Source organism: Dermacentor variabilis, chromosome 1 (assembly GCF_050947875.1).
Source record: "Dermacentor variabilis isolate Ectoservices chromosome 1, ASM5094787v1, whole genome shotgun sequence".
Lineage (NCBI taxonomy): Eukaryota > Metazoa > Arthropoda > Arachnida > Ixodida > Ixodidae > Dermacentor > Dermacentor variabilis.
Window position 1 is genome coordinate 78,209,216 of NC_134568.1, and position 26,240 is coordinate 78,235,455.

Sequence of the window (26,240 nt, forward strand, 5' to 3'; positions counted from 1 at the left end):
AACAAGACGATTCCCGTTGGCCGCGCGGAGCCAACTCCTGCCATTTCTTGAAACATACAACGCTCCTTTAGCGCTTGGCGCGTTGTCCGTGCATACTACGTCTGCGCACGGCGGGCACTCATGAACGCACGGGAAGATCCTACATACCGTTTTAATACGGCGGTCATCAAGAATCATTGTATATACCCCCCCTTTACCTTCCCTTCACCGTCGGCTATAGCTCCCCGGAAGGCGGACGCCAAAAGCGAGAGATGGGCCGAACAGAGTCCGTAGCTCGGGAAGAATGTGGTTCTGCCCAAGGTCAACCTGCGAGTCTGCCTGCCGTGTGTCCGCAGGCTAACCTTGGTCTAACGGTGCCCTCACCAGCCCTGAGGGGAGGGCCCGGTGGCGCGCGCGACTTGGCCGGCCGCCGATTATCTTTATAGCGATGCTCTCACACACGCAGCGGCGTCCTCGTCCGTCCAAGGCACAGCGCAGCCTCAGCGGCAGATTGGCCCGCTCTTCTGATAACCCTCCCCCTTTTCGTTTTGCGGCTACGAAGGATCGAGTGGTGTGGGGTGACTGATGTTATCCTCGAGACGCCCGTGCACATGCCCCTTTTCCGGCCGGTTTTGCTGCGTTGTCTCGGCGGTGACTTCATTGGACTTGAAAGATGCTTGGAAGGCATACGTATCAGCGGCGTCTTGCGGAGATGTCCTCACGCATTCCGCGCGCATCTATCTGTTGCCGTCGCATTCCTCGGCAGGCAACGCTTGCTCCTGCTTGCTTAGGTGACTATAATGCGGCTCTGAGCGGCGTTCATGGAATAATCGGTCAATTACATAGCTGAGGCCGCACGTCCCTGCGAGGTAAGTTTGGCCATCGCTGCCTATTAAACAGACGCGAATGGTCTCTTTGTTTGGAGAGAGAAGGGGGCAGGCTGCTTTTGCTGAAGTTTACGTCGACGGAAAGGGTGACGTTTTAAGAGAAAATAAACCACTACCGGCGCCGGGACATCGACCATTTCTCTCACGACTCAATGAGGTTGTGAAAAGTCAAAAATTCTTCGCACCGTTGAGCGGCAGTAATTGGACGGCTAGCTTCGGCAAGTCGAAGATAACCACCCAGGAAATCTCCCCATATAAGCTCCACACATCCGTGTGCTATGTATATGTGCGATGAGCAGAAGGGCATTCGCTTTATGTTTCCTTAGCCCGTTGCGGCTAACAGTGGAAGCTTTGTCCCTGCCCTGTGCTCAGTGTGCAGTGTGCACGCGCCATAGTAACTTGCGATTTTCTTCGGTTCACCAGCCAAAAGCAAGTGCAGAAGGAATGGAGTTTCTGGTACTGCCTTCCAGCCGGTCAGTTACTATAACATTTGTGAACTTTCAAACAACCACCGCTGTGGCTTCACTAAAAGCCAAGAATCGCGTACACTAAAGGCGTGCTGCAAAATCGACCACTGTTCGCTTTCAGGGTCCCGTTGAGCCGGCCTCACAAGTCGTCAAATTCACAGGGCAAGAAAAGCGATTCTCTGGCTCCCCATATTAGCAGAACTTTGCAAACGCGTGTGATGTATACGTGGTAGCGAATTTCGTCGAGTGCTTGTGAGTGGGTTTTGTTTATGCTCGGTGTTGCCTCCTTTTTATGTTGTAACAGCGTAGAAGTGCAATACGCATTTTGAGCGTTTATTATACCATTAAGTTGCCATCTTGCTTGTCTCTCTTCATATCTTTTCCTTTTGCTTAGTTGTTGGATGCTACTCTGGAACTCCTTTTTATAGCTATGTTGTCTTCCCAGGCGTGGCCTTGAATAAAAAGCTGCGAATTGTCGCTCTTGTACATACTCAGCAAAGTCTTAAGGGTACAAAAGTGTTTGCTCACACAGAACAAGGAACACGTGAAACCATAAAAGCCATGTTTATCTCGCGAAATGGTAACATGCGAGTTAGCCAGTCATACTCACACTGTATCCTATATTAAACTATATCATATGACGTTGATGGGCACTTGAGCGCACGCGCGAGTTGAGTTTCGCTTGACGTGTCTGTTTTTTCTTGTTTTTCGTACGCTTGTATATTTGTGTAAACACGCTACGTGTCACATCAAACCGTAGTTGTGAACTCAGCGCCTGCGTTCTTCTCCGATTTGTGTTATGTTTTTTCTTTCTGCTGCTTTAGCCATAAATCAAGTATACCAACTCGCTCAATTACCAATCGTTCCCCAGCCTTGACGATGGCTTATCACCCAGCCTTCTGTCCTCATCTCTCCTGGTATTGTATCGGATGGCAGAAAAGTGTTGGCTTGGGCTGCAGTTGGTTAGGTTCCCCACCGAAAACAGCGAAAAATGCACGGGCGAGTGAGAAGACGAAACGAGCGCTTGTCTTGTACCTTTTTCACTCGTCCGAATCGCTTGCGCTGTTTTCCGTATGAGAGGACGTTTCTGACTGAAGCCTCATCAACGTGCTCTCGGTATCGCATATAGTTACACAGTCATGCGGGATCCCCCCCGCCGTGGTATAGTTTTGAGAGCCGTGTATGGTACATACAAAATAGTCTTCGGCGGGTGGTTTCGGCCTTTTCGTGCCAAAGCCACCCGCGGCGGTAGCCCGGTGGCTATGGCGGTGCACTGCTGAGCTGGAGGTCGCGGGTTCGATGCCTCCCGCGGCAGCCGCATTTCGATGGCGGCGAAATGCAAGAACGCCCGTGTGCTCTCATTTTGGTGCACGTTAAGGAACCCTAGGTGATCAAAATTAATTCAGAGTCCCCTAGTACGGCGTGCCTCATAATCACATCGTGGTTTAGGCACGTAAAAACCCCACAACTTAACTACGTTAATTTTTTCGGGCCAATACCATGCCTCGAGTTTTATTATTCTACATCTTCGTTTCGTAGCGTTCGCCAAAGTTCCACTTCGTTGTGTACCGGTACTTTTGGCGTTGTTCCGCGGAGTAGTGTGCTGTGAGGGATAGTTTTTTTCACCAGTGTCGTGTGCTTTGTTTCTAAATATTCACGATATTTTTTGTTCCACATGCTGCAAAGTATCGGCATCCTGTGTGTAAAGAATGATGAACTGCTGTTTCCCACGCGCACACGTATACAATCCGACTTTGAAGCCTGGGTAAAGAGCCAAGAACATCTTCAGGTCGCGTTATACTCTTTCGTCCAGACACTTGGCTTCAGGATGATGAGGAACATTCTGAAACTTCTCGCTTCGGAATGCCAGTCCACTGTCAGCGACCCCATCACTTTCACATTCTTGAATGAATCTCTCTCAAAAAGCGAAATCACGCAGTTCGCGTCTTTAGTGACAGGTTTAGCGCATCTGCAAAGCGGGTGCGTACATCACATTCAGTCACAAATAAAGTGCTTTAGTCATATCCTAGCAACTTCGTCCTTTTCTACGTTGGCAAATTCGAGGGGAACGGCCTGAATATCATTAGGTTCCCACAAGGCTTGAAGTACACTTTGCAGAGCTGGCATTCATGGCAAATTTTCACATATCTGGGCACCTTTGCTTTACTATTTTTCCATGGAAATTTCTGACTCAATTTTCGGTAGGTTCTCAAGAAGCCACCATTGCCTTCGAATTCTGGGCTATTATGACACAGTCTAATTTGGTACAGCTAGCAATTTTTTCACCCTGTGTTTATACTCGACCGTTCATTTCGAAATATCGTGCATCCGCCAAAAACCAGGTAATCTTACACTGTCGGAGTTTGCTTCTTGTACAGAGCATGTAGTTTTGACAACGCATCCGCGTGTTTCTGCCTCGGCGATGAGTCACGTTAAAGGTGCACCGTTGATATGGCTTATATACATCTCGCCATTTTCCTTTTAGGCTAGTTTAGCTGGAGACGTTCCAAATGCTGAAGCCTTACGTTGGCCTTAAGAATAGAACGATTTCGCTATTTTTAGTCGGCAAGGAAAGCGCGCTGCTCTTGCGTGATCCTGAAGGCGTGCCGCGCATCGTTTGTTCAAGAATCGCCTGTATAGGATAAACGCCAGAGAAAGCGTGACTTTCAACTATACTGACTGTGTGAGAACTTCGACATCCCACCAAAGTAAAAAAAGAAGAAAAAAGGTAAAAGTTAAAAAGGGAAAGAAAGCCCTGTAACAAAGGCTCCAAATTCAGGGAAAGGACTGCGTTGACGCTCGCTTTTCGCGCTTCCTCACGCTCTGGGCGCGTCTCGCGCGTATAGCACACACCGCAAGGCATGTGCTACTCTTGCTGCTTGTTTGCGCAGAACTTTCGACTCCTCTCGGCTGCGTGAGATGCGTAGGGAGAACCCCCCTCTTGGTGGCGGGAGTGGTGAGCGCTTTCTTTACGGCACGGTAGCAGTCGGCGTCGTTGCGTTGTTCCTTCTCGCTGCGTCGTCGTTGTGGCGTCGACGTACGCCTTGCCGAGCGCTGCCGCCGCTTCCTCGAGCGATAAGCGTGCGCGCGCGCACCGCGAGCAACACAATGATCCATTTCAGTGGTGGTGCAGACTATGGTGTGTGCGTGCGTGCTACATTCCCGAGTGGCAGCTCTGGCTCTACCGCCTTTCCCTGCTGGCTGGCTGTCTCTGCGGCAGGCCGCATGTTCGTGTGCCCCGTGCCTCCCGTGTATATTGGCGCGGCGGAGGGCCGACCGCCTAGCTCGTTCAATCGAGCCGCCACTGCTCAATCGCCGTGGCCCTGTCAATCACAAGGGCGGCCAGTTCGTGCTGGCGGCTCCCGTTCGGTCGTCGTGCTAGCTGACCGCTTGCAATCCGTTTTCACAAAGAAAGTGGAACGAGCCCGTGAGCGGCGGTGAATGCTGCGTTCCGGCCCGCTGTTGACACCAAAGGGCGCCGCACGTGCGCGCACCGCAGGTGTTCGGCTGCGTCGACGCACGCCGTGCCCACGTATTGAGGCGCATCGGCGTTCGGTTGTACGGCGCACGCGGACTCTGGCGCTTTTACTTCTCCGCCCTGCGTACTCCCAGCAGCTTCTTGTCGGCCGCGGGCGTAGATTTTCCGCGGCGACGCCAACTGGGCTAATTGTCGAGCAACGCTCACTCTGCTGAAAAGCAGAGTAAACCAGGGCACGGTATCTAGCGCAACCCTCAGGCACTCTCTGTGGAGTTTGTTGCTTTCCACCCGTAATTTTGCTTCCTAGCTTTAGGAGTTACTCAAGTTGCACTGGCGAGCGCTGTCGGCCTTGACGCGAATACTGAAGCTGGCGTGGCAAAAGCTGCGTGTTTGGAGCTAAAGGTATGACTGGAATATGTGGAAGAATATCTGCAGGTGTATGCTTGCCATGGTCGCTTAAAATCCACGAGTACATGCTTGGTAAAAAATTGGTTTTTGGGCTAGTTGCCCGGGGATTCTAGGAGCTTGAAGTTTAATGAGAGCTCGGATAAGAGAAACAAACTGGCAAATGGCGTGGTACTCGCTAATAAAGAGTTTCGAGTAGCGCTGCATTTTTCTTTCTTGTCGTCGTGTTCTCAGCTAGTAAATATTCACGATGGCAGAGTTTCTGACTTTAGTTACAAGACATATCTTTAATAACAGTTCATTTATTGTGGGTATAGGAACATACAAGTTTACATGTAGCGAACTTCGGGCGCAGCTGCTTGATATTGATCTGGCGCTCTCCGCCTCTCTCGTAAGCCTTGGTGCTGCTTTGGGACGCTAAACTTCCATCAATTATGGAAGGGTAACAATATAACTGTGCGGGCAGTGAAGAGGCTCCCTCTAGCTTCATATTGGCTTACTCGCATTTAATAAAATTTGTCCCCATCTTCAGTGACTATATTAAAACCTGCAAATCTAACTCGCACGGCGAGCAGGGTCACTACGGCCAGACCTGCCAATAAAAATCCACAGGAAGCGTCAAGAGAGCGTTTTGTGTAGCTAAAACGAAGCGCTGGATTTCGACGCCCCTCCAAAGAGGGCGTCTGTCTGCTTTCACTTCGGGTACCCTTCTCCTTTCCAGAAGTCGATACGTCTCACATTTGTTCCTTTTTGTGACATTTCTGCTTGTCATTTAGTTCCTTTCACTAGTCTTCTTCTTCTTCTTCTTCTTCTTCTTCTTCTTCTTCTTCTTCTTCTTCTTATTATTATTATTATTATTATTATTATTATTATTATTATTATTATTATTATTATTATTATTATTACTGCTGCTGCTGCTGCTGCCTCGGAAAATCGCTGCTTTTCCAAAAATGGCTCGGACCCAATTGCAAGGGCATTGTTGCCTTCGTTATTCGAGGAAAAACAGGCAATTTCAGAAACTTCACGAGCAAATTGGAATCTGCGCATTTCTGCATGTGCAACGCGAATTATGTTACCTTATTTGAGCCAATAGCAGTCTGATTTTTCTTACTAGTTGATGGCTTCAAATGACTAGATTTAGTGCCGTACGGCAGTTACACATCCAGCTTTTAAAGCACCCAAATGCTCACACACTGCATTTTTACTCTAGCATTAATTCTTTCTTATTAACAAAATCCCGGGCATCTTTATTCTTCTCCTTCGTGTTTCCATCTACGCGCACACGAAAGATAATGGATATGCCGCTCCGCTTTTAATCACTGAGGTCACGTGATGCGCCAGTCATAATGCGCACCCTTTACGAGAAATGTTTGGCGTTCTCTGAATGCTCCTGCTCCTGACTTAATTTACTGGACCTATTTGAGGTCCACCGAATTTATCGCTACGAAAATAGAAAAGCGTCAGGGAACAGGCGAATGTGGTCGGTGCGCATCCGCGTTCGTCGAAACGGCCCAGGGCATACTCCCGAACTTTGTCACGACACCGACTTGGTTTGTCCATACTCGCGCAGGCGTCGAAACGGCGGCCGGGTGCAGAAAAAAATTTAAAATGAAATAGAGATAAAGAGGGAAGAAACAGAAAGTAAAAAAAAACACTTCCTGATTGTGCGCAACTGCCCACGAGCGCGCGGGGCTGGCAGGCGTGGGCAGGCAGCTGCGGCGCTCGCGTTTCAACCAGGAGGATGGAGCGCAGTGCCGGTGGCGGACCGCCCGGGGAAGATTGGCAAAAGGAGCGGCGCCGTTTTACGCTGACAGGTAAACACGACTGCCGCGCGCTGACCCCGTTTCCGGGGGCCGCCGGTGCATTTGTTTGCGTCACCGGCCGTCGCAGGCTGGACGTCGCACGGCGCTGCCGCTGATGTGTCTCGAGGCGCGGGAATTGCAAGAATGCGAGCCGCGCAACGCGCCACTTGTTGAGCAACTGACCGCCTGCAGTCTCGCCGGCCGTGAGCTTTCTCTTGTGTGCTTGCTTTTCTCTTTCCGTTGAACGAAACGCCGATCGGGCGAAAATGCGACCGCGGCCTCGCTGTTCTGGACCTGCCGCGCGTATACGCACTCTGGGACGGCGTACTGCGCGCCTGTCTCGGAGGACCGAAAGTGCTTGCGCATTTGACGCGAACAAAGGGTAACTGTTCCGTTATTTTGGCGGTACTTTCTTTGAAAAGCTAGCAGCTATTGCCAAGATGTATCTATTCATCAGCCTTGCTTTCTTTTTTCTTTTTTTCTCAAATAAAAAAAAAAAAGTAGTGGCACTAAACCATGTGGGAGTTCCGTGGGCAGTCCACGCTAATTTAGTCCAGAAACGTTTACGAACACGACGGTTACGTCACCCGGACTTGTTAGGTCAGACTATATCCGTGAGAAATCATGCGTCAAGGTGGGTAGATTTGAAACAACCTTATTGAACTTTCTGTGCAAAATTCCGCAAGCGGTCTTTCCTACGCACATACTATCTATATAGCTCGCCCGAAGTAAAGGGGGTAGAGGTCGGCTCGAAACGTTGTCGAAGCTGATCGAAGATCGCGTGCCATGGAGCGAACAGAAAGCGACTGTTTCGTTTGAAGCGCGAAGTTAACCACCTTTGGTTGTGTCGAACGAGGTGTGGCTGTGTAACAAGGGAGAAGTTGGTTTTCCGTACTTCTGATACTCAAATGACTGAGCGCGAGGTTCAGTACGAACGCTGGAACCTTAAAAAATATCGTTGTGCGCCGTGCACCGTTAGTTCAGGGTGTCGCGGGCTCCCGAAATTACAACCCTGGCATATGGCAGGCTTTTGTCACGTGTTTTAACAAAGATAAAGGACAGGAGGTTTGACACTTCAATGAAAAAAAAAACATGCCACGGATTTGCTCTGTGCTGAGGGAGAATTGTCACAGAAAGAGGGAGTGGTCACATTAAAGCTTGCAGGCGTTCGGCTTTGGGGGCGTCTGAGGCGGAAAGTACATATTGGGGTAGCGATAATTCACAGTGTCGGCTGCTGAATAACCAGGGTTAAAGGTGATTGTCTGCGCTCTTTAGAGGAGAGTTTTTTTTTTTCCAAGTCATGTTCAGGAAAGGAAGAGGCAGGATGGTGGCGAGTCATTCGGCGCTGTCCGTGTGATATCTATGGGCGCTGTATGGACGTGACCAATGACTTTCTATGACCACTGTTGACGGCGAGGAGTGCCGTGACAAGCATGCAGTGTCGCGTTCAAGTATTTAAGTGCCTTTACTGGCCACGCCGTTCTGCTGCTGTTAACGAAGGAAGAGAGGGACGAGTCACAAGGGAAAGGCGGGGAGGTTAACCAGGCTGAGCCCGGTGGTCTACCGGTAGCAAAGGAAGGAGTGTGCCCGTACTCGTGGCGACGACCGCTCGTAACGGGCGCCGTGCCATCGCTCCCGTCGATACTCCCACCCTTCTGAACGCGTAGCGGGGGCCACTGCGTGCCTCGCGTGCTGCTTCCGTACGACGAGAGGTTGGGGCGGTGGCGCGTGCGTGGGTCGCCAATCGGGCGCCGGCCGTGGTCAAAGCACTCGGCTCCTGCCCACGTGCACGACGACAACGGGCGTGGGTTGAACCGTGCCTTGCGACTCTAATGAATGCCGCCCATTTTGGACGCGCTGCTCCTTGCCCGCTGTTTTTGCCCTCTCCGTCTGGTGTATATTGATAACGGGCAACGGTGCTGATAACGCATGCATGGTATACGGGAGGAAGCGCGCTTTTATCTCCGTGCCAATGATGACTCCTGTTGTCTTGACGAAGACAAGTGCACTTATCGAAACGTTGGCCACGGAATGAGCCTGCCAGTTGCCTCAGTTCTTATAATTCTCCATCTTTCGGTTCCCTTTGATTCGCCTTGATTACTGCACACCTCATTGTCGCTTATGCCGCTCGGAGACGCCATCTCGTTGATTCGAACCTATGGCACCGATGAGAAGTGATAACTTACTACTATCAGGGGGAGTCGGAGAACGGCCCTCGTGCTTAAACAATTGTGACGGTGCTCTAATCTCTCGCAGTACCAAAGTTGAGCTAGAGCAGAGGGTGGAAGTCCTTTCAGCAAAGGGAAGTTTTTCTTATCCTCCAGTGCCCCAATACAGACAGCCCAAAGCAAGTTCCCGTGCTGTTTAAACGGCCATTTTTTGGCTACACCTGAACTCGGGGACAGCCGTCGACGTAGCTCAATCGGTAGAGCATCGCTCACGTCATGCTGAAATTGTGGGTTCGGCTCGCCACCGGCGGCAAAATTCTTTTCTGTGCCGTTTGCAGTTTCCTTTATGACATATCGGAAGTTTGTCCTAAAACCTTAATCCTAATCGTTAGTTAATTATATAGCTAAATTTGAATATGCGTTCATTGGCTTCGTTGTGTGTTCGCTTCGTACGGTTGCATTTACCTTTAACAGAGAAACCGCACTAAGTGCAAATCAAGCGCACACCATTAGCGGAAGATGTGGATGATAACTGCGTCCCGACTTGGCACTGTGACTCAAGGTCACTGTTTCGAAGGAAGACATAGCCAACGACCGCTGCATTTTTTCGAGGAAGGTAACTTTCCTTCACTAATGATAACCCAAAATACGGCCGCGAATCGTGGCCGACTTTCGCTGGCAAGGGGCTCCCTCGTTTATGACGGGCATGTATGCCCACGACACCTCCGCGGTGATCACGCCAGCAGCCTTCACGGTAGCCGCGTCACTTTGCCTCTGCAGTCCGTGCGCGCGGACGCTCGCACCGTTGATTATGGACGCGTGGGCAGCTGCCGGATGGGGGCCGGCCAGCCCGACTCGCCGAGTCCCTCCCTCGTCATTGGACCCTTCCCTTGCATTAGCGTATGGAAATCGCTGTCTCGCAGCCATCAAATGTCCGCAAGGCCCTCCGCCGTGCCCGCGCCTATATAGTGTACACGCATGGCGCGTGCAAACAGCCCAGCCGCGGGGCCGCCTTTCCTTGACCCCCATGCTGCGTATTTTTGTTTCCCAGCCCGAACGTGATGGACGCCGGTGGCGTCCTCGTTAGTGCGTGCTCTCGACGTCCTTTCAGTGCGGTACAGCGTGACGCGCGCACAATCGGTGCGCAGCTCGCCAGGTCGACTTTGATTAGGGGCTGCGCCGGTGGCTTCGGGCCACTCGTGGGGCTGGGCGCTGCAGCCGCCCGAACAAACTCGCACGCAGTCGAGACCTGTATGCCTTGCGTCACACGCTCAGAACCCGCGGTCACAATTTAACGGTTGAAAAAAGGGAATAAATAAATAAATAAATAAATAAATAAATAAATAAATAAATAAATAAATAAATAAATAAATAAAACGGCATTTGTGTAATTTTACCGACGATGTGGGCAACAGAATTGTTACAAGTTGCAACCCCGGACGGGACACGATGCGTGCAAGGATAATGACTGGAACGCGACCCGCCGTGGTTGCGCAGTGGCTATGGTGTTGGGCTGCTGAGCACCAGGTCGCGGGATCGAATCCCGGCCACGGCGGCCGCATTACGATGGATGCGTAAAATGGCCGTGTACTTAGATTTAGGTGCACGTTAAAGAACCCCAGATGGTCGAAATTTCCGGAGTTCTCCACTACGGCGTGCCTCATAATCAGAAAGTAGTTTTGGCACGTAAAACCCAATAATTTATTATTTTGACTAAAACGCATGGACTACACGTAGCGATATATATGAGCAGCATGCACTATGAAAATTTATTGTGTGTACAACCAACTCGTCTAAAAGTCCGTACGGCAACTATGCTTTTTTTTTTCTTCTTCATATGAAGTGCAAGTATATCTGGGCGGCATATACGCCGACCATGTCCCGTTCTAAACGATACAAAACCTTATAGCGCGTGTGCTGCTAAGCACGTGGTCGCGGGATCGAATCAGGGCCACGGCAGCCGCATTTCGATGGGGACTAAAAATTGAAAAACACCCGTGTGCTTAGATTTAAGTGCACGTTAAAGAATCCCACGTGGTCGAAATTAATCCGGAGTCCGCCACTACGGCGTGCCTCATAATCAGAAAGTGCTTTTGGAATGTAAAACCCCATAATTTAATTTTATTTTTTCTTATAGCGCGTTGTCAATGCGCTTTTTATTCAATACACCGATACCGTGCTCCGCTTCGCCACCTCGGTTTGCACGGTTGAACATTCTCATAGGCTGGACAGTTGCCCCTTCTAGAGGGAAAGAATTCTGGGACACTAGTCCAGACAGATAAACGCAAAAAGTGACCTTAAACTTATTGCACTTCTCGAATGCTTTCGGATGACCGTGATGATGATGACAATGATGATCACGATGATGATCATTCGGCAAGGAATACAATCACCCCTTTGAAGTCACGCAGAAGAAATGTGCGTCTTTATAGAGGTTACTGAATAAGAAGGTATACGTGATTTTCATGAAGGATCCCAGCGTCAAAGTACATTCATTGCCTGCGTCTTCGAGGGAAATTTGCGAATTAAGACTTCCGTGGATCAGTTTTAAGAAATCTGCGAATAACGCGCGCAACACCAGGCGCACGTATGCAATTTTCCTTTTCCTTTTCCTCAAATGTAAGCAGCTCAATTTTTAAATTTCATCGCTTTTTCGCACTGTTTCTGTTTCGCGGCTGCAGCGGTTGTTGCGCACCACTGCCGTTAATCGTTCCAGTATCAAGCGAAGCCGCGCACAACGCACGGTGTGTCTTGAGTCCGCGAGCAGACAGGCATACAGCCGCTGCCTTAGAACACGCAATCAACGCAACCGGAAACTCATGAATATAGAAACGAGCATGCACATGATGGGCCCTCAGTTGGTTTCCGGTCTTTGTTCACAATACAAAGACATGCGCGCGCCTGCACTTCTAAATAAATTACCAGGTGGGCTAAGCGGACGGAGGATCGTGTATTGCCGAGCGCCCGTGGCATTCCGTTCTGTCCTGCGTATCAATGTGCGCGCCGGTCTTCCTGCTCCGGTCGACGGCGTTGGATTGCGCTATTTGTATTTGCACGAAAGGAACAGGCAAACAGGCGAGGAGGGCGCCGAACAGCGTATGGACCACGACGTGTAGTATGCGATGCACAACAACGTACGTCACGCCCGGCTCGGCAGGTCGCACCGTATCTTCGCGTGGGCACGACGTGGAAACGGTATCGCGGCACACTCGACGCGGTCCGCGAGGAAGAGCGCGGCGGAACAAACTAAGTAATGAGGAAATGACGAGAAACAAACAGGAAACAAGAAGAAATAGGCAACAACCCAGGCTCGCCGCAAGCATCTGCGAGACAACGAGAAGCTGTCACGCCGCATTCCGGTGCCGCCACACGCGGAAGAAGTCTAGCCACCAAGCCGGAGTGTTGTGACGTCATAAGCGCGTGGCCGCGCGCACGGGAGGGCGCTGCTCTGCTGCTGCTCCCTTCGCGACCGCCAAGCCAGACCGACGGAAGAAGAGTGCGCAGCGCGTGCGGCCGTGTTTCTTGGCTCTTTTATTATTATTATTATTATTCCTTTCTTTATACGTTTCGCACTGGACGATGTGGAATCGTGTCTGCCGGACCCGCTTCTGAAATCTCCGTGCGTTAGTGCGCGTGCGCATCCCGCGTGCTACAACCGTTATGCCCCTCTCGACACGCCGCGTGCCGCGCCACCTCTTAGCGCTTTTTTTCAGTGTCGCGGTGCGCGTAATTTCCGTCCGTGTGTGTTCGAGTCGTGAGCAAGGCGTTACCTGTAGGCGTCAGCGCATGTTTTCTTTAGGTTGTATAGTGCGCCTGCGGTTTCCGTGGTCCGGGCGGGTCCGGTAAAGAGAGCGGGCACGAAAAAGCTATTGTCTTTCTCATGTTGGGTGCGGGAACTTGTCGAAAGCGTTTAAAATAGTTTTTCTCTTTGCCATGAAAGCTGATGCACAATGTCTGAGAGTTGGAGGAGTCTATTTTTGTATCTGTGACTTCTTTGACGCAGTGCTATGCGTGTATATATATATATATATATATATATATATATATATATATATATATATATATATATATATATATATATATATATATATATATATATATATATATATATAGTTACATGTATGTCCGGCGGCATTTGCCTAAGATACGTTTGCAACTTCACACTTTTTCGCAGCACACTTAATGTAAATTTCCCACCGGACGAATACGTCTACCCCAGCGCAATCGGAGCGAGATGTATGGCAAACTGAACGCTACTATGACAGCGCTTAGATGCCGTCTTGAGGAAATTTAACGCTTGCTGGTCTCCTGCTTGCGAGTAGCGATTCTATACCATTCCGCGTTAGCGTACGTTAAGCCTCCTGATTTACAATAGGTCGCGCGCCGGCGTGCAAGATCAGAGCATGACGTTGCTTTGGCTCCTTCGTTGATGTTAGAAAGACCCGCCGTGGTTGCTCAGTGGCTATGGTGTTGGGCTGCTGCGCACGAGGTCGCGGGATCGAATCCCGGCCACGGCGGCCGCATTTCGATGGGGGCGAAATGCGAAAACACCCGTGTACTTAGATTTAGGTGCACGTTAAAGAACCCCAGGTGGACAAAATTTCCGGAGTCCTCCACTACGGCGTGCCTCATAATCAGAAAGTGGTTTTGGCACGTAAAACCCGAAATATTATTATTATGTTAGAAAGGAAGCTTCATATTACTGACCAACTCCTTTTATTCAATGAACTTTGCTTTCAGCATATAAACCTTGGCTGCCGCGAAGCCGCCGCAGTATATATAATTACGAACTATAGAATGCCTTGTGCAGCATTTTGTTTCATCTTAAAGCGGTTAACATCCTTTTGGTGTGATGGACGAAGGTATATACTTTTCGCGGTTTTGCTGTACACCGAGTGCGAGTCGACGCCTTCACTGCATAGTGAAGCTATGCGTGGAAGCCGAAGTCAGGCGAGAGGCTCATTATGAGTGGATATGTGCAAACGGCTGCTTTAAGATGACGCGCGTTGGAACTTCGGAAACAACTGTTTAACAACCGTTCTTACAGTAAAGTGTTATGAATGAGTAGCGTTCTTTTGAAACACTTAATACCGTGTGCAAAGAAAAAAGAAAGCAGGGATTTCTTGTGAACGTGTGCTTGCATACGCAGGCGCTGCCTTTGCCATATTGCAGAACCGCTTGCCATACAAATGCGCGCGGCTCTATAGGGGTGACGCGCTGTTCAGTGATGTCCATGCGTGTCCAGGACACCGTGCAGGAAAGAAGGAGGCGTAAAGTGGTACGGAACTCGAAAGTTTTTTTGTTTTTTTGTCACTAGAACTCTCGTGCCGTAACGCCTTTCATCATTGCCGTCCGGGATGGGCAGAACAAATAAAGTGTGTGCGAGGGTGATGAATCCACTGAAGCGGTCACATGGAATTAGGACAGATTCAGCTGCCATGCTGCTCCCTCGGGCAGTTTGTGAACTCTCTAGAGTTATTCCATGGAGTGACCAACGATAAAATCCCAAGGGCGACCGATCACACTTGTACCAACACCTTCTAGGTAGCAGAAAGTCTGTGCCATCAGACTGCGACATTATCTGAGAAGGCAGATGCTACCATCGAAAAAATAAACAAACGATGCAGAAAAAGAAGGCCACGTAGCTGCGCAACGGCCACGTTCCCCACTGAAATGCAAGGGCTTATCTTTCCTTATCTATTGGAGGTACTGACGCGCTTGATATACGCGCTCTCTCGTCAAAGTTATAGGGGACAGGGTGAGTGTGGGTCAATGAATAGGCTGATGCTTTTGACAACTTTGTGAGCACAGCAACCGACGTTGCTCACGCTTGAAGCGGATTTTTACTGCCTTTCGTGTGGTAAAATGCCGTTGTTTTTCTCAGCAGCCGTGTAGCATCGACCTCTTGAGAGAACATGCGGTACTTCTAGTTGCTACCCTTATTTGAGCGGCTCTTCACAACCACCAGCATGAAGTTGGCGCACACAGAGCGCCTCGGCTCGTGAGCTCTTAACAAAAGATTTCAGAAACCAGGATTCTTTTGCCGAAACAGAAGAGTTGAGCTGACGGAAGAAGTCAAGCTGCACAACTGGCCGCCACAAGCAACTCAGTGAGGCCAGACAGGGTGGTACACACCGTACGGTTTTGCCATTGCCTGTGGCGAATAGTGCGTAGTTTTCGAACGGCGTAGTTGGTAGCCACCTGAAAGTTGTACTTTCAGGTGAATGCCAACGCTGCCTTTCGTGAATATCCCTCCCCCTCGCAGGGGTCTACGTATGTCATTTGGTTTTAAGTGAAACTCAGCGTTAACTGAAGCGTGCAGCCATCTTAGGCCATTTTGACTGTCGTAGCCTTCATATGTTTCCGTAGGTGCCCACTAATGTAGAACTATAGAAAGGGTGCGAAGCGGCGAGGCGACGTACATGCGCAGCCGTCAGTGTCAGGGTGTAATTAAGAAGATGGAAATCCATTACTTCACATGGGAAAGTGAAGCTTGTGGGTAGGACTCATGTAATCGTGATAAATTTCAGTGACACGAGTTGTGCCGGAAGACGGGATGAATACCTAGGGTTACGCTTCTAAAAGTCTACTGCTTAAGATCCTCGGCGAAAGTTGAGAACTGAAAAAAAAAAAAGAAAGGGGAGAGTCTCTGAACGTGTATGCTCGTTTTCACTCAAAGCTATCGTATGCCCCGCGTCGCAGTGCCCCTTTTGTTTAAGAACAAACAAGTTTCCTATTTAGGAGCATGTTATTGTTTCTGTAGCACTTGTTGCTCGACGCGTAACACATCCACTTGCGAGCGATACTCTTCAGAGTTGCTATACAGTGGCAAAAGCATATGCTCCTTGCTTTATGACTGCCAAGTGAGAACTTGATCTTGTCCTGCGAATCCAGAAATATCAAATTCGTTATTTTAAAGAAGTATAATTTGATGACAACAGAGCGTCGTTGTGATTAAGAAAGACACGCGTCACGAATAGGTTTACGAAATTGCCATTAAATATCTCGCATTCACATGCCATTTCACTGCATTTCCCTTTCTTGCTTTTTTTTTTAATGCGGTGCTATTCGATAGCGTTAGAGCTGCGGCGCCCGACTGAAGGAACAATGTTCAGCAGGTTTCTGCAATGATCCACATTGCTTGCAAACATCCAACATTCAACACATTGCATCAAACGTCCAACCTGGCTGTCCATCTGCACGAGCTAAACGGAGAATGCATTAGGAGTTGCAGCGCACGCACCAAAGCGCATTAATAGCAGGGTGATCGCTCCAGCTTTCGTTCCCTCTTTCGTTTCTTGCGAACGCTCACATCGCGATTTCGTCTCCAGTAAGATGGTAGTGTCATGCTACAAGCACTTACCTCGCTTCTGCTAAATAGGAGAAAAATGAAGTATTCGTGTGCAACACTGAATAACCTCTGAAACTTCATGTTAAAGTCATGCATGCAATTTCGCTTACTGCCCGTTCTTGGCTTGCCGTGGCGCGCGCACTAGTCTGACAAACGCGAACACAGGGAACATATTGAGCAGCTGCACTACAGCCGGCGTCTCATATTGTACCACCGAGCCTGGTTTGACGAAAGTTGTTGTTTAGGTAGGCCAGTATTAAGTATGGTATGGTATGGTATGGAGAACTTTATTGGGTCCTGAAGGTCAACCATACGTTGACGCGGGCCGCTCCCACGTTGGGACTGTCAGGCCGAGCCCTTCAGCCACATCGCGGGCCTTCTGGACTGCCCGTAATTGGTCAGAGAGTGATTCACTGTGTAGCATTTGCCGCCACCATTCTTGTTCCTTGTCACGGTCTGTGAAGACCGCGGGGCACTGCCAAAGCATGTGGTCAAGAGTAATGATACCATTGCACTTATTACAGTTGGTTTGAATTTCCCTCTCCGGATAGATCCTGTTAATAAAATATGGACTTGGGTATGTTCTTGTCTGTAGCAAACGTAATGTGACCGCTTGGGCTCTGCAAAGCTTACCGTGTGGCAATGGGTATTCCCTTCTGCTTAAATAATAATGCTTCGTGATTTCGTTATATGTTAATAATCGATCCCTGTGTTCCCCGGGTGAAGTGTAAGTTGCTCGGTCTTGAAGAGCACGGCTAGAAATTCCTCGTGCTGCTTCATTTGCCACCTCATTGAGGTTTCTCCGAGCTCCGTCCACCACCCCCAGATGTGCAGGAAACCAGCGGATTTCGATCCTCTCACTCTTGACCTTCTCTAATAATTTTGTTGCTATCCGTGTCACATATCCGTTGGTAAAGTTGCGTATGGCTGTTCTAGAGTCGCTGTAAATATGTGTCCACCGATTAGCCCGGATGGCTAAGGTGATTGCTACTTGTTCTGCTACTGTGGGGTCCTTGGTATAGACGGTGATGGCATCCTGTATGTTACCTTGAGTGTCTACGACAACGGAGGTATACGCATCCTTATTTTTAACCCAGGCAGCGTCACCGAACACCGCCTGCTGCTTATGTTGATCTATGTCTTGAAGGAGTGCCTTCGCCCTTGCCTTCCGTCTCTCGAGGTTATGTGTCGGGTGCATGTTCCTAGGGAACGGGGTCGTCTTTATTGTTTCTCGTAGTCCCGCTTGCAATTGTGTTAATAATTCTCCTTCGTTGGTGTGGTTGTTAATTTCTACGCCAATTTCTTCAAGTAGCGCCCTCCCAGGGCGTGTCCCCATTAGTCTCTCCTGGTGGGCCACCTGTTGAGCCTCAGCTATCTCCTCTAGTGTGTTATGCAGCCCTAGGCGCAATAAGCTATCATTGGCCGTGCTGATGGGAAGTCTTAGTGCAGTCTTTATAAGTCGTCTGATTAAAGCGTTTAGCTTGTTCTTATCAGCCTGTGTCCATTGTAGCATGCCAGCCACGTACGAGAATTGGCAAAAGGCGAATGCATGTACTAATCTTATGGCACTGTCTTCTCCTAGCCCCTTATGCTTGTTGGTAACTCTACGCAGAAGCCTAATGACTTCTTCTGACTTGTTAGAGATGTATTCTATCATCCTGCAATTAGATCCGTTCGCTTGCAGGAGAAGTCCTAACACTCTAATAGTCTCCACCTGCCTGATTGGTTCTCCATTCTTGGCGCATATGTCAATGCGGGGTTCTTCCTCTGGGATATATCCGTTCGGCTTGCGCCCACGCTTATTGCTCCGTAATACCAATAGTTCTGATTTTTTAGCAGAGCAGTTCAGTCCCATAACCTCAAGTGTTGTTTCTACCACATAAATGCTTTCCTGTAGTTTGATCTCTGTTTGTCCCATATTACCTTCGGCACTCCAGATTGTTACATCATCTGCATATATAGCAAAGTGGATAGCAATATCTATTTCTTTTTGTCTTTGTCTTTTTCTTTTTCAAGGCTCCATCCCGTTGTTAAAAACCGATGGGGAGTTCCCTCTGGAAAAGCCGAGTTGAAAGCTGTGCTCCGTACACGGGCAAATGTCACCGGACGACCTTGTACATGCCTTTTCTTTTTTTTTTAAGCTTTTGCACAATATATACACCAAAGAAAACCGGCGCCAGCAGCCAACCAGTTTACACAGAACAGGCGAGCCGGACGCACGGCAGCGATCAGCTGGCGGTGTCGCTGAAGATGGGCGTGATAATATCAAAAGGTTTTACTCACCGTCTTGGCATCTGAGTTCTCCGCCCTGGAAAACCAGAAAAAAGAGAAAAGAGAAAGCAACAGGTTAGTGCGGCCTTCGCCAAGAGATGTGCTTGGCAGTGGTCAAGCATGTTTGCCTGTAGCGTGGCTTAAAGACAGCGCTCATCCTTTGAAAATAAAAGCTTTCGAGAGTGACTTATAGACGGGCTGCGCTTAGCCGGAGTTCCGTTTATAGGCATTGTGAAATGCGCAGACGCAAGGTCGCGCTGTTCTTATGCAGCTTGGAGCCTGCCTGAGGTGGAGACGGACGCAGCCGTCATCTTCCTCAGCGGCCTCCGAAGAGACTTGCGTGACTTGCAGTATGCGCTTAACACTTGCTTGGCTGCGCACAGGTTGGTTAGCGAGTGCATACCACAGCGCTCGCTGTGAGCGTTACTTCGTCAGATGAACGGGTTTCGTATTTCTTTATTGCCTCGTTGGCCCTGTTCGCCGCGCTATATCCACAAACCAGCTGGCCCAGCTTCGTACTCTCGCATCTTTGCTTACTCGTCTTGTACTCAACGAACACTCCAGCTGTCCGTGAAGGACGATAACATACTATCGACTGAGACAAACAGTCGTATAAGTGCTGTCGCTCATCGTTAGCACCAATCTCGTGGAGTGGTGTAGTTTAAATATATTCATAATAAGTGGATATGTTGGCTACACAAGGAGGTGGCCCTCCAAAGCATCTGACTCTGCTTAAGTAAGGGGAAACATAAAAAGAGAGAAAGCGTGAGAACCTAGACGACGACGACGACGACGACGACGACGACAACAACAACAACAACAACAACAACAACAACAACAACAACAACACAAAATACTCATTGCACGAATTGGGTCCATTACGCTGTACGAGCAATACTCGTATATGCTTATAAAGTATATCTTACGTAACTTTTTAAAAATGTACGTGTCTCGACTCTTGGCTTTGAGTACACTTGTTTGCTGTTTGAGTACACTTCCTTCCTGTCGTCATCGTCATGCATCACACTCCTCTTTTTTTCCCACTTCCCCTTCCCCCAGCGCAGAGTAGCTGGTTAGAGGACTGTACCTCAGGCCGACTTCTCTGAATTTCAATTCATTAAACTTTTCTCCCTCTCTACACTACATACGTGCACTAATCTACAGAGGAAAGGATTGTAATCAAGATTACACTTGATTTGCTACCTTCATCACGGGATGGGAAAGCGTCGCCATAAGTGCGAGAAAAAAAAAAGATTTAATACGGTGCTCACGCACGTGCGTGTTCACTGCGCATTTAGCGACGGTCGTTAAGATGCGCAGCAACGGCCTGGTAGCATTTCTTTGAGAACAGCATCAGCGCTCATGGTAGCTTTTTGCAGAGATGACCCCTGAAGCCATGATTCCGAGATATTTTGTTTCATCAATGGTCTCGGCCGTTCGACCAGCTCGGGCTGACAGAGAGAGAACGTTCTGACGGCTTAAGAGACGACATTCGCAGATTATGTGCTCTATAATTTCGTCGCATCCGCATGAATTCTAATGCCGAACGGGACAAATCGCAATCAGCACGTTGTTATTGCCGTTCTTTCAGCACGAGACTATCTGAAAAACCTGCAAAATATACAAATGAAAAAATTACTGTGAAGGAAGAAATTTCCTCTTTATAGCCTTTCCTGCTGTTCCGTTGCTTAAAATTACGATACGTGTGAGACAACGTCAGTGCCGTTCGAAAAGAAAACAACACAAAACAAGAATTCCCCGGCTCTTGTAGCTTATATAAAGGGCATGGGTTCTGCCATGTTTCGACATTTTCAACCGCGGATTACACACATTTACTGCCTTGCAAAGCCTCGGCACCGGTAGAAACGTTGCGTATGAGGAGCTGCAATGGCATTTGGGCGTCCGCTGAACACGTCTGAAGACGTATAAAATTTAAACTATCTCAGTTAAATGCATGTGTTAAAGCATGTGGTCAACGAATACATTTTTCACTGGTAACATGGCCTGGAGAATTTTGTCATAAAGGAAGAACAAAACAGCTGGAAACGAGACAACGTTGTGGCACATGGCGGAGTCTAGTGCTCTCTCTACGCATGCAAATTGAGGTCTGTTGCAATAATGCTTACAGTTTTCTGCGAGGAATCGTGCTTATCTGTGCTTTTATGATGATTTCTTCTTGATGTCTGGCTAGTACCTTAAGTGTAGGCGTCAGGAGGGTGGTGTGTTTATCTAGCGGTTCCCATAGGACTGCGTCGATAAGGTTTTACAAAGCTGTACTAAAATTCTTCTCAACCACGGGACTATCTAGGATGTAATACTTGTTCTTTAGGTGTTTTTCGATGTGCCTTCGTCTTCTTCTTCCCTATCTTTCTCCTTGCGGTGTTTATATGTTTCAATGAATAATAATAATAATAATAATAATAATAATAATAATAATAATAATAATAATAATAATAATAATAATAATAATAATAATAATAATAATAATAGGACTGTGCTTCTTAATATAGTGCAATTGCTTTCTCTGTGCATTGGTATAGCACATGGTTGGCGGTAGGATCGAGTCGCTCGGGTATTTCTATACCCGGGATAGCGCATTTGCCTTTGACATGTAAGCATAACTCACTTTTCATGAGTGGCAGTCTGGCACACGCAGACGAAAGTAGTAGTATCAAGGGGTAACCATATTCAAATAGAGAAAAAGCCGCGGTAACTGGAGTGGGCACCGAGCGTAAGCGCGTTTGGTACACTCTAGGTTGAAGGGACAAGCGAAAACTCGCTTTTGGCAGCAGAAAACTCACTTTGACTTTGACGAGGGCGTAGGCGAAATTTGTCTCGATCTCCACTTATTATTGGGATACATGTGGCGTCGAATATTGTTGAATAATCTTCGGTAACTATCTCTCTCGTCCTGGTTTGCAAATTAAAAGCCTTTAGAAAGCGCCAAGAGGACGCTTCATGGGGCTCCTATAAAAAACTAGATATCTTGGTGACTCTTACAAGGCGACGCAGATCAGGCTTCACTTCCTAAGGAAGATTCACCTCCGTGGTTCTGGCTGGGTCACGACAATAAAGCACGGAAAACTAAACGAAATAAATTCGATCGTGTACTCGAGCTTCAATTCTGGCGATGCACCACTGAGATACACCACTGTTCGTCCATTGCGAGAGAACGCCGAACTGTGCGAGCATCAAAAGTGAGCAGGACGCGAGATGATTACGATAAGCTGGCCCCGTATTCACAAAAACCTCTTACGCAAAAAATTGTTCGTAAGATAAAACTTTAGCAAATCCTGATGCTTGACATATTAGAGAAGGCGGGCAGCCAATAGCAAATAGCACTTACGAACGAAGAGCCCTGGTTCTCATCGGATCTGGGCAGGCCGGCGGAGCTTAAGAAAATGCTCTTTGGTGGCGAAATTGGGAAGCAGCAATAATGAAGGGACCTAGACGCTTTTGAGCTGTATCAGACTCTTCCAATAATCAGCCAGCCTCTACACAACGAAGCAGTTCCTTAATGTAACAGTGACGTCATGCCATCTGGCAGACACGTCAGCTGAACGTGTGCAGTTCTCTTTGTATGCTTTCTTTTTCTTTTTTCTTTTTTTTAAATCACAGTTCTCGAACGAACCGTCAAAACGACGAAACGAGATATGCGGTCTTTCCTGCGCATCAAAGATTGACAGAAGCGCCTGATGGCTGAGCTCGGGCTGGAAGCGGTGTCGGAACTTGGACTTTATCGTTGCAGGAAAAGGGAGCGAAGACAGCACGGCGCTCACGCCTTCCTTGCGCTGCAATGCGAAATCACCCATCTTAGTCGCGTCGACGCCATATGTGCGGGGAAGCTCGCGCGCGGAACACCGCGTCGGCTTAATTCCGTTCGGACAGCGGTCCTCGTGCGAGGCGCAGCAGCAGCGCGCTTGCGTAACGCCGGCTATGCACGCGCACGGCGGCCGCGCGCGCTCTTGAAGCGGCGCAGTGTGTACAGCGCCTCGCGCAAGGAGCTGCGTGTGCGGCGGTCACGCCACGGTGAAGCTGGGCCGCGCAGCGAGACCTCCCTCGCACCTTAGCACAGTGGGCGCACGCGGCGATGCCGGAGGAGACGGTTCCTCGGCCGCAGCCGGAATGGAGGCGACGTGGACGCTGCGCGTTTCCGCCAGAGAAGCGGATTGTTCTTGCGGCCGCCCACGCTGTTTCTTCTCACATGTGCGTTTCCCCACCAGTGGTGTACAGTGCAGCCGCTCGCCTCTCTTCGTTAGTTTTTTTTTTTTTTCTACTGAGCCTATTTATAGCCAACGAACCCGGAAACACTAATGATCGCCCCGTACATTTTTCCCCCTTCAGTGTGTCTTCGTTTCTCCATTTCGATGGTGCCAGCTCTCACCAGTACTCGCGATGGGGGAAAAAAAACGAAAAAAAAAAACGAAACACAAAAAAAGGAAACCCACGATATTCGCCAGCAAACAATATATATATATATATATATATATATATATATATATATATATATATATACTGTATGCGAAAACTTACCGAATGCTATATAACGACTGTGTTGTTGTTTGTCTCGTGATGCACTTTACGTTCGCAAAGCAACGTGGACAAGCGTCGGCAGACTAGAAAACTGAATTTTTTGCGCTCTTGTTTCTTTGAGCATGGTTTGACGCAACTGTTTGAAAAGAATCGTTGCGCAAGCTTTAAGAACGCTGAGGTGAAGCGAGTATGCGAAGGCGCGAGGAAAGAAACGTGACTGCTCTGAAATGGCTAGCGCTGTAAAGTTCGGGTTTACTTTGTCCGTCTTTAACATCGAAGACAAACGAAGTCAGCATCGAAGACAAACAAGGGCCATACTAGGGACATTATGGGATGTTAATCTCGAGGCAACGCATGGATTACGAATAAGCTGACAGAGAAAGAGAGAGCGAAAAGAAGGAAGGCACGGAGGTTGACCGGAAGAGCAGCTTTCGGCTTTCTGACCTATCAACGGTAGGAGGCAGGTATGGCGGGAAAGGTGAAGGGGCAAATAAGGAACACTTGGGGGGGGGGGGGGGGGAGGGACACACGTTAGCGCGCTAAGAGCCGCGCTGTTAACAACACCCGCCGCGTTTTGGCCACTATACTGGGATATTAATGAGGCTTAATTGTTCCCACCGTCACGACTGTCTGTCTCGAAGTCGGATCAGCCCCCGTCTCATCTGAGGTAAATCTACTTCGCGTCCACTTTCCGTTAGGCTGATTCTGTATCGCTCACTTTCCGCACGTAAGTAAGTTCCTGCAAGCTACGAGGCGAAAAATTAAGGCTTTCACTAGGAGAGAGGAAGAGAGAACATTTATTGACTCTCGGCTCCCTGTACGGGTATACTGTGTGTGGGAGTGACAAGGGGCCGAAAGAAGATGAAGGGAACGGTGCGACGTCGTTTCCTAAGTGGCCCGACTTCGCTGGCCCAGTGGCGAGTGCCGCGGCACGCTCCGTTAACGCGTTCGCGATAGCTAGGAGGAATGCGCGACTGTTCTGTTCCACTGTGAATTGTCCAACTTAGCGAGGTTGGGGAGTTGCTCAGCTTGTCGACTTATGGTACGTGCAGAGGCTGTTGCGCTGAACAGGCTGCCGCGTTAGCCTTTATAAAGTTCAGAAAGTACTACACCCCTCAACCTGTTTTGCTCTTCCCTCCTTTTTTCTCGTTCCTCCTATCATGTTTTCTTTCTCTGTGAAATGCGCAGCTTTGCCACTAAAGAAAGAAAGAAAGAAAGAAAAAGAAAGAGAGTGAAAAGTAGAGAGAGACAGAGAGTAAGAGAATCAGTCTGTAATATCACTCAACAGCGTTTGCTTCAGCGAAGACAGCGAGTCCTTACGGAGCGGCAAAGATACGCCATATGTTATAAGTTTGCCGGGAAAAAGAAATGAAAGAAAGAAAGAACCTTCCGTACCACTGTTGCTCGCGTTCTCTCTTCCTGGCTTCTTTTGTTCCCGCGCTTGTCGCCGCCGCTACATACAACCATTACATCGCCCGGGGTCATTACAAGTGTCACAGGACACGCATTAGTGCAGACCACCAAATGAGAAAACGAAAGCCAGTCCCGGTGGCGCACGCAGTACAAAGCGCTGTCGACCAGCGAACTAAGCGTGTTTTCTGTTTTTCTCTGCCCCTTTCCTTTTGTCTTGGCGCGAGAACATACTGGCGCATGCGGTTGACTGGCCGCTTGCGAAACTCCACTTCCGGTATGTCGTTCCCATGCGAGGAAGTCTGAATGGAATCGTTTCTTCCTGCACTCCCATTTGAATTCGCTCGTCTTCTCTTTCAAATGAACGCGCTCCTTCGAGCAGTCGCGGTGAACTATAGTGGGCCCGCGCAGATCTGTACTACAAAGGGAGCGCGATAAAAACGGCAACGCACACAACGGCCACGCGATCTCATGTGTTTGGAGAAAAGTTGAAGAGGAGTTTAGGAGAAGAGGAAGAAAACGTCGCGGCTGTCGTTATCTTGTGGCGGAGGCAAAAACAGTCGGCTCTTGTGGCAAGCGAAAACGGAACGGTTTGGCGCTGCGCTTTTACTTTCATGGCGGGTCAGCGAAACGAAGGCACATAACGCGCGTGTGAGGTTTGGTTAGGCTCCACGAACGGACATCGCACCTGCACTGTATCGAACATCCTGCAGTCACATATCGAGTGATCGTATATACGCAGTGAATTATGTAACGGTTCTTCATAAACAACGGTGCTGGTAAATTCCTTGCTAACATCTCTGTGTTTATTTATTTTTTGTTGAAGGAGAGAGAATGCGGCGCTTGATAACGGGGGACGCTGTAGCGCAGAAGTAGAGATGAATTTAGATCACGGGGGCTAAAATTCCTGTCACGCGGGTGTTTCTGGCTACCGCCTCATCGAACTGTGGCCATCGCTCCCGGGACTCGAACCGTCGAGCTTGTGCTCAGCACCTCAACGCAATAGTCGGATACTACCTGTGAATACGAACAAAGTGAAACTTTCCCACCGTGTTACAAGGTGTCTATGCTTTCAAGCGCATAAAAAGAATGTGAAAGAAAGTTTCGTCGAGTTCAGCGGCCCACGACATAGCAATGCACGTATTGCGACCGGTGTTTAGAGCAAAATGGCGGAACAACGCCCTTGTTTAGCGTGAAAAGAACATTGCTTCATAGCAAAACATTCAACACTGGCAAATTTGCACAATTTCGGCACCTTTCGACTTTGTCTAGTGTCTTATCTGCAAACCAGCATAGCTTTCACTCAAGTAATAGCATGAGAGAATGGTTGACAACAATGAACAACCAGGGGAAACCACATTCTGTGCTTTTTTTTTTTGTACAATTGCATCGATAATGGTCAGTGACAATGGATAATGTTAAACGTCAACCTTAAACGGCTGCGTACCTAAAGTGCCAAGAGCGCTTATAACTATATGTTCTCTGTTCG

At 48.8% G+C, this 26,240-nt stretch overlaps 1 protein-coding gene and 1 long non-coding RNA gene across 2 annotated transcripts in view; one reads left to right on the plus strand and one right to left on the minus strand.

Annotated features, from left to right (window-relative positions):
• uif (sushi, von Willebrand factor type A, EGF and pentraxin domain-containing protein uif) overlaps positions 1-26,240 on the minus strand; it is a 135,557-nt gene that overhangs the window by 85,171 nt on the left and 24,146 nt on the right. The window contains exon 2 of the mRNA XM_075690397.1: positions 18,821-18,845. Coding sequence (XP_075546512.1) covers positions 18,821-18,845 — 25 coding nt within the window. The remainder of the gene's footprint in view (positions 1-18,820; positions 18,846-26,240) is intronic.
• The window catches only part of LOC142579825 (uncharacterized), a 48,059-nt gene continuing 28,922 nt past the window's right edge, over positions 7,104-26,240 (plus strand). Inside the window, exon 1 of the long non-coding RNA XR_012827471.1 lies at positions 7,104-7,221. This is a non-coding gene — a long non-coding RNA (uncharacterized LOC142579825). The remainder of the gene's footprint in view (positions 7,222-26,240) is intronic.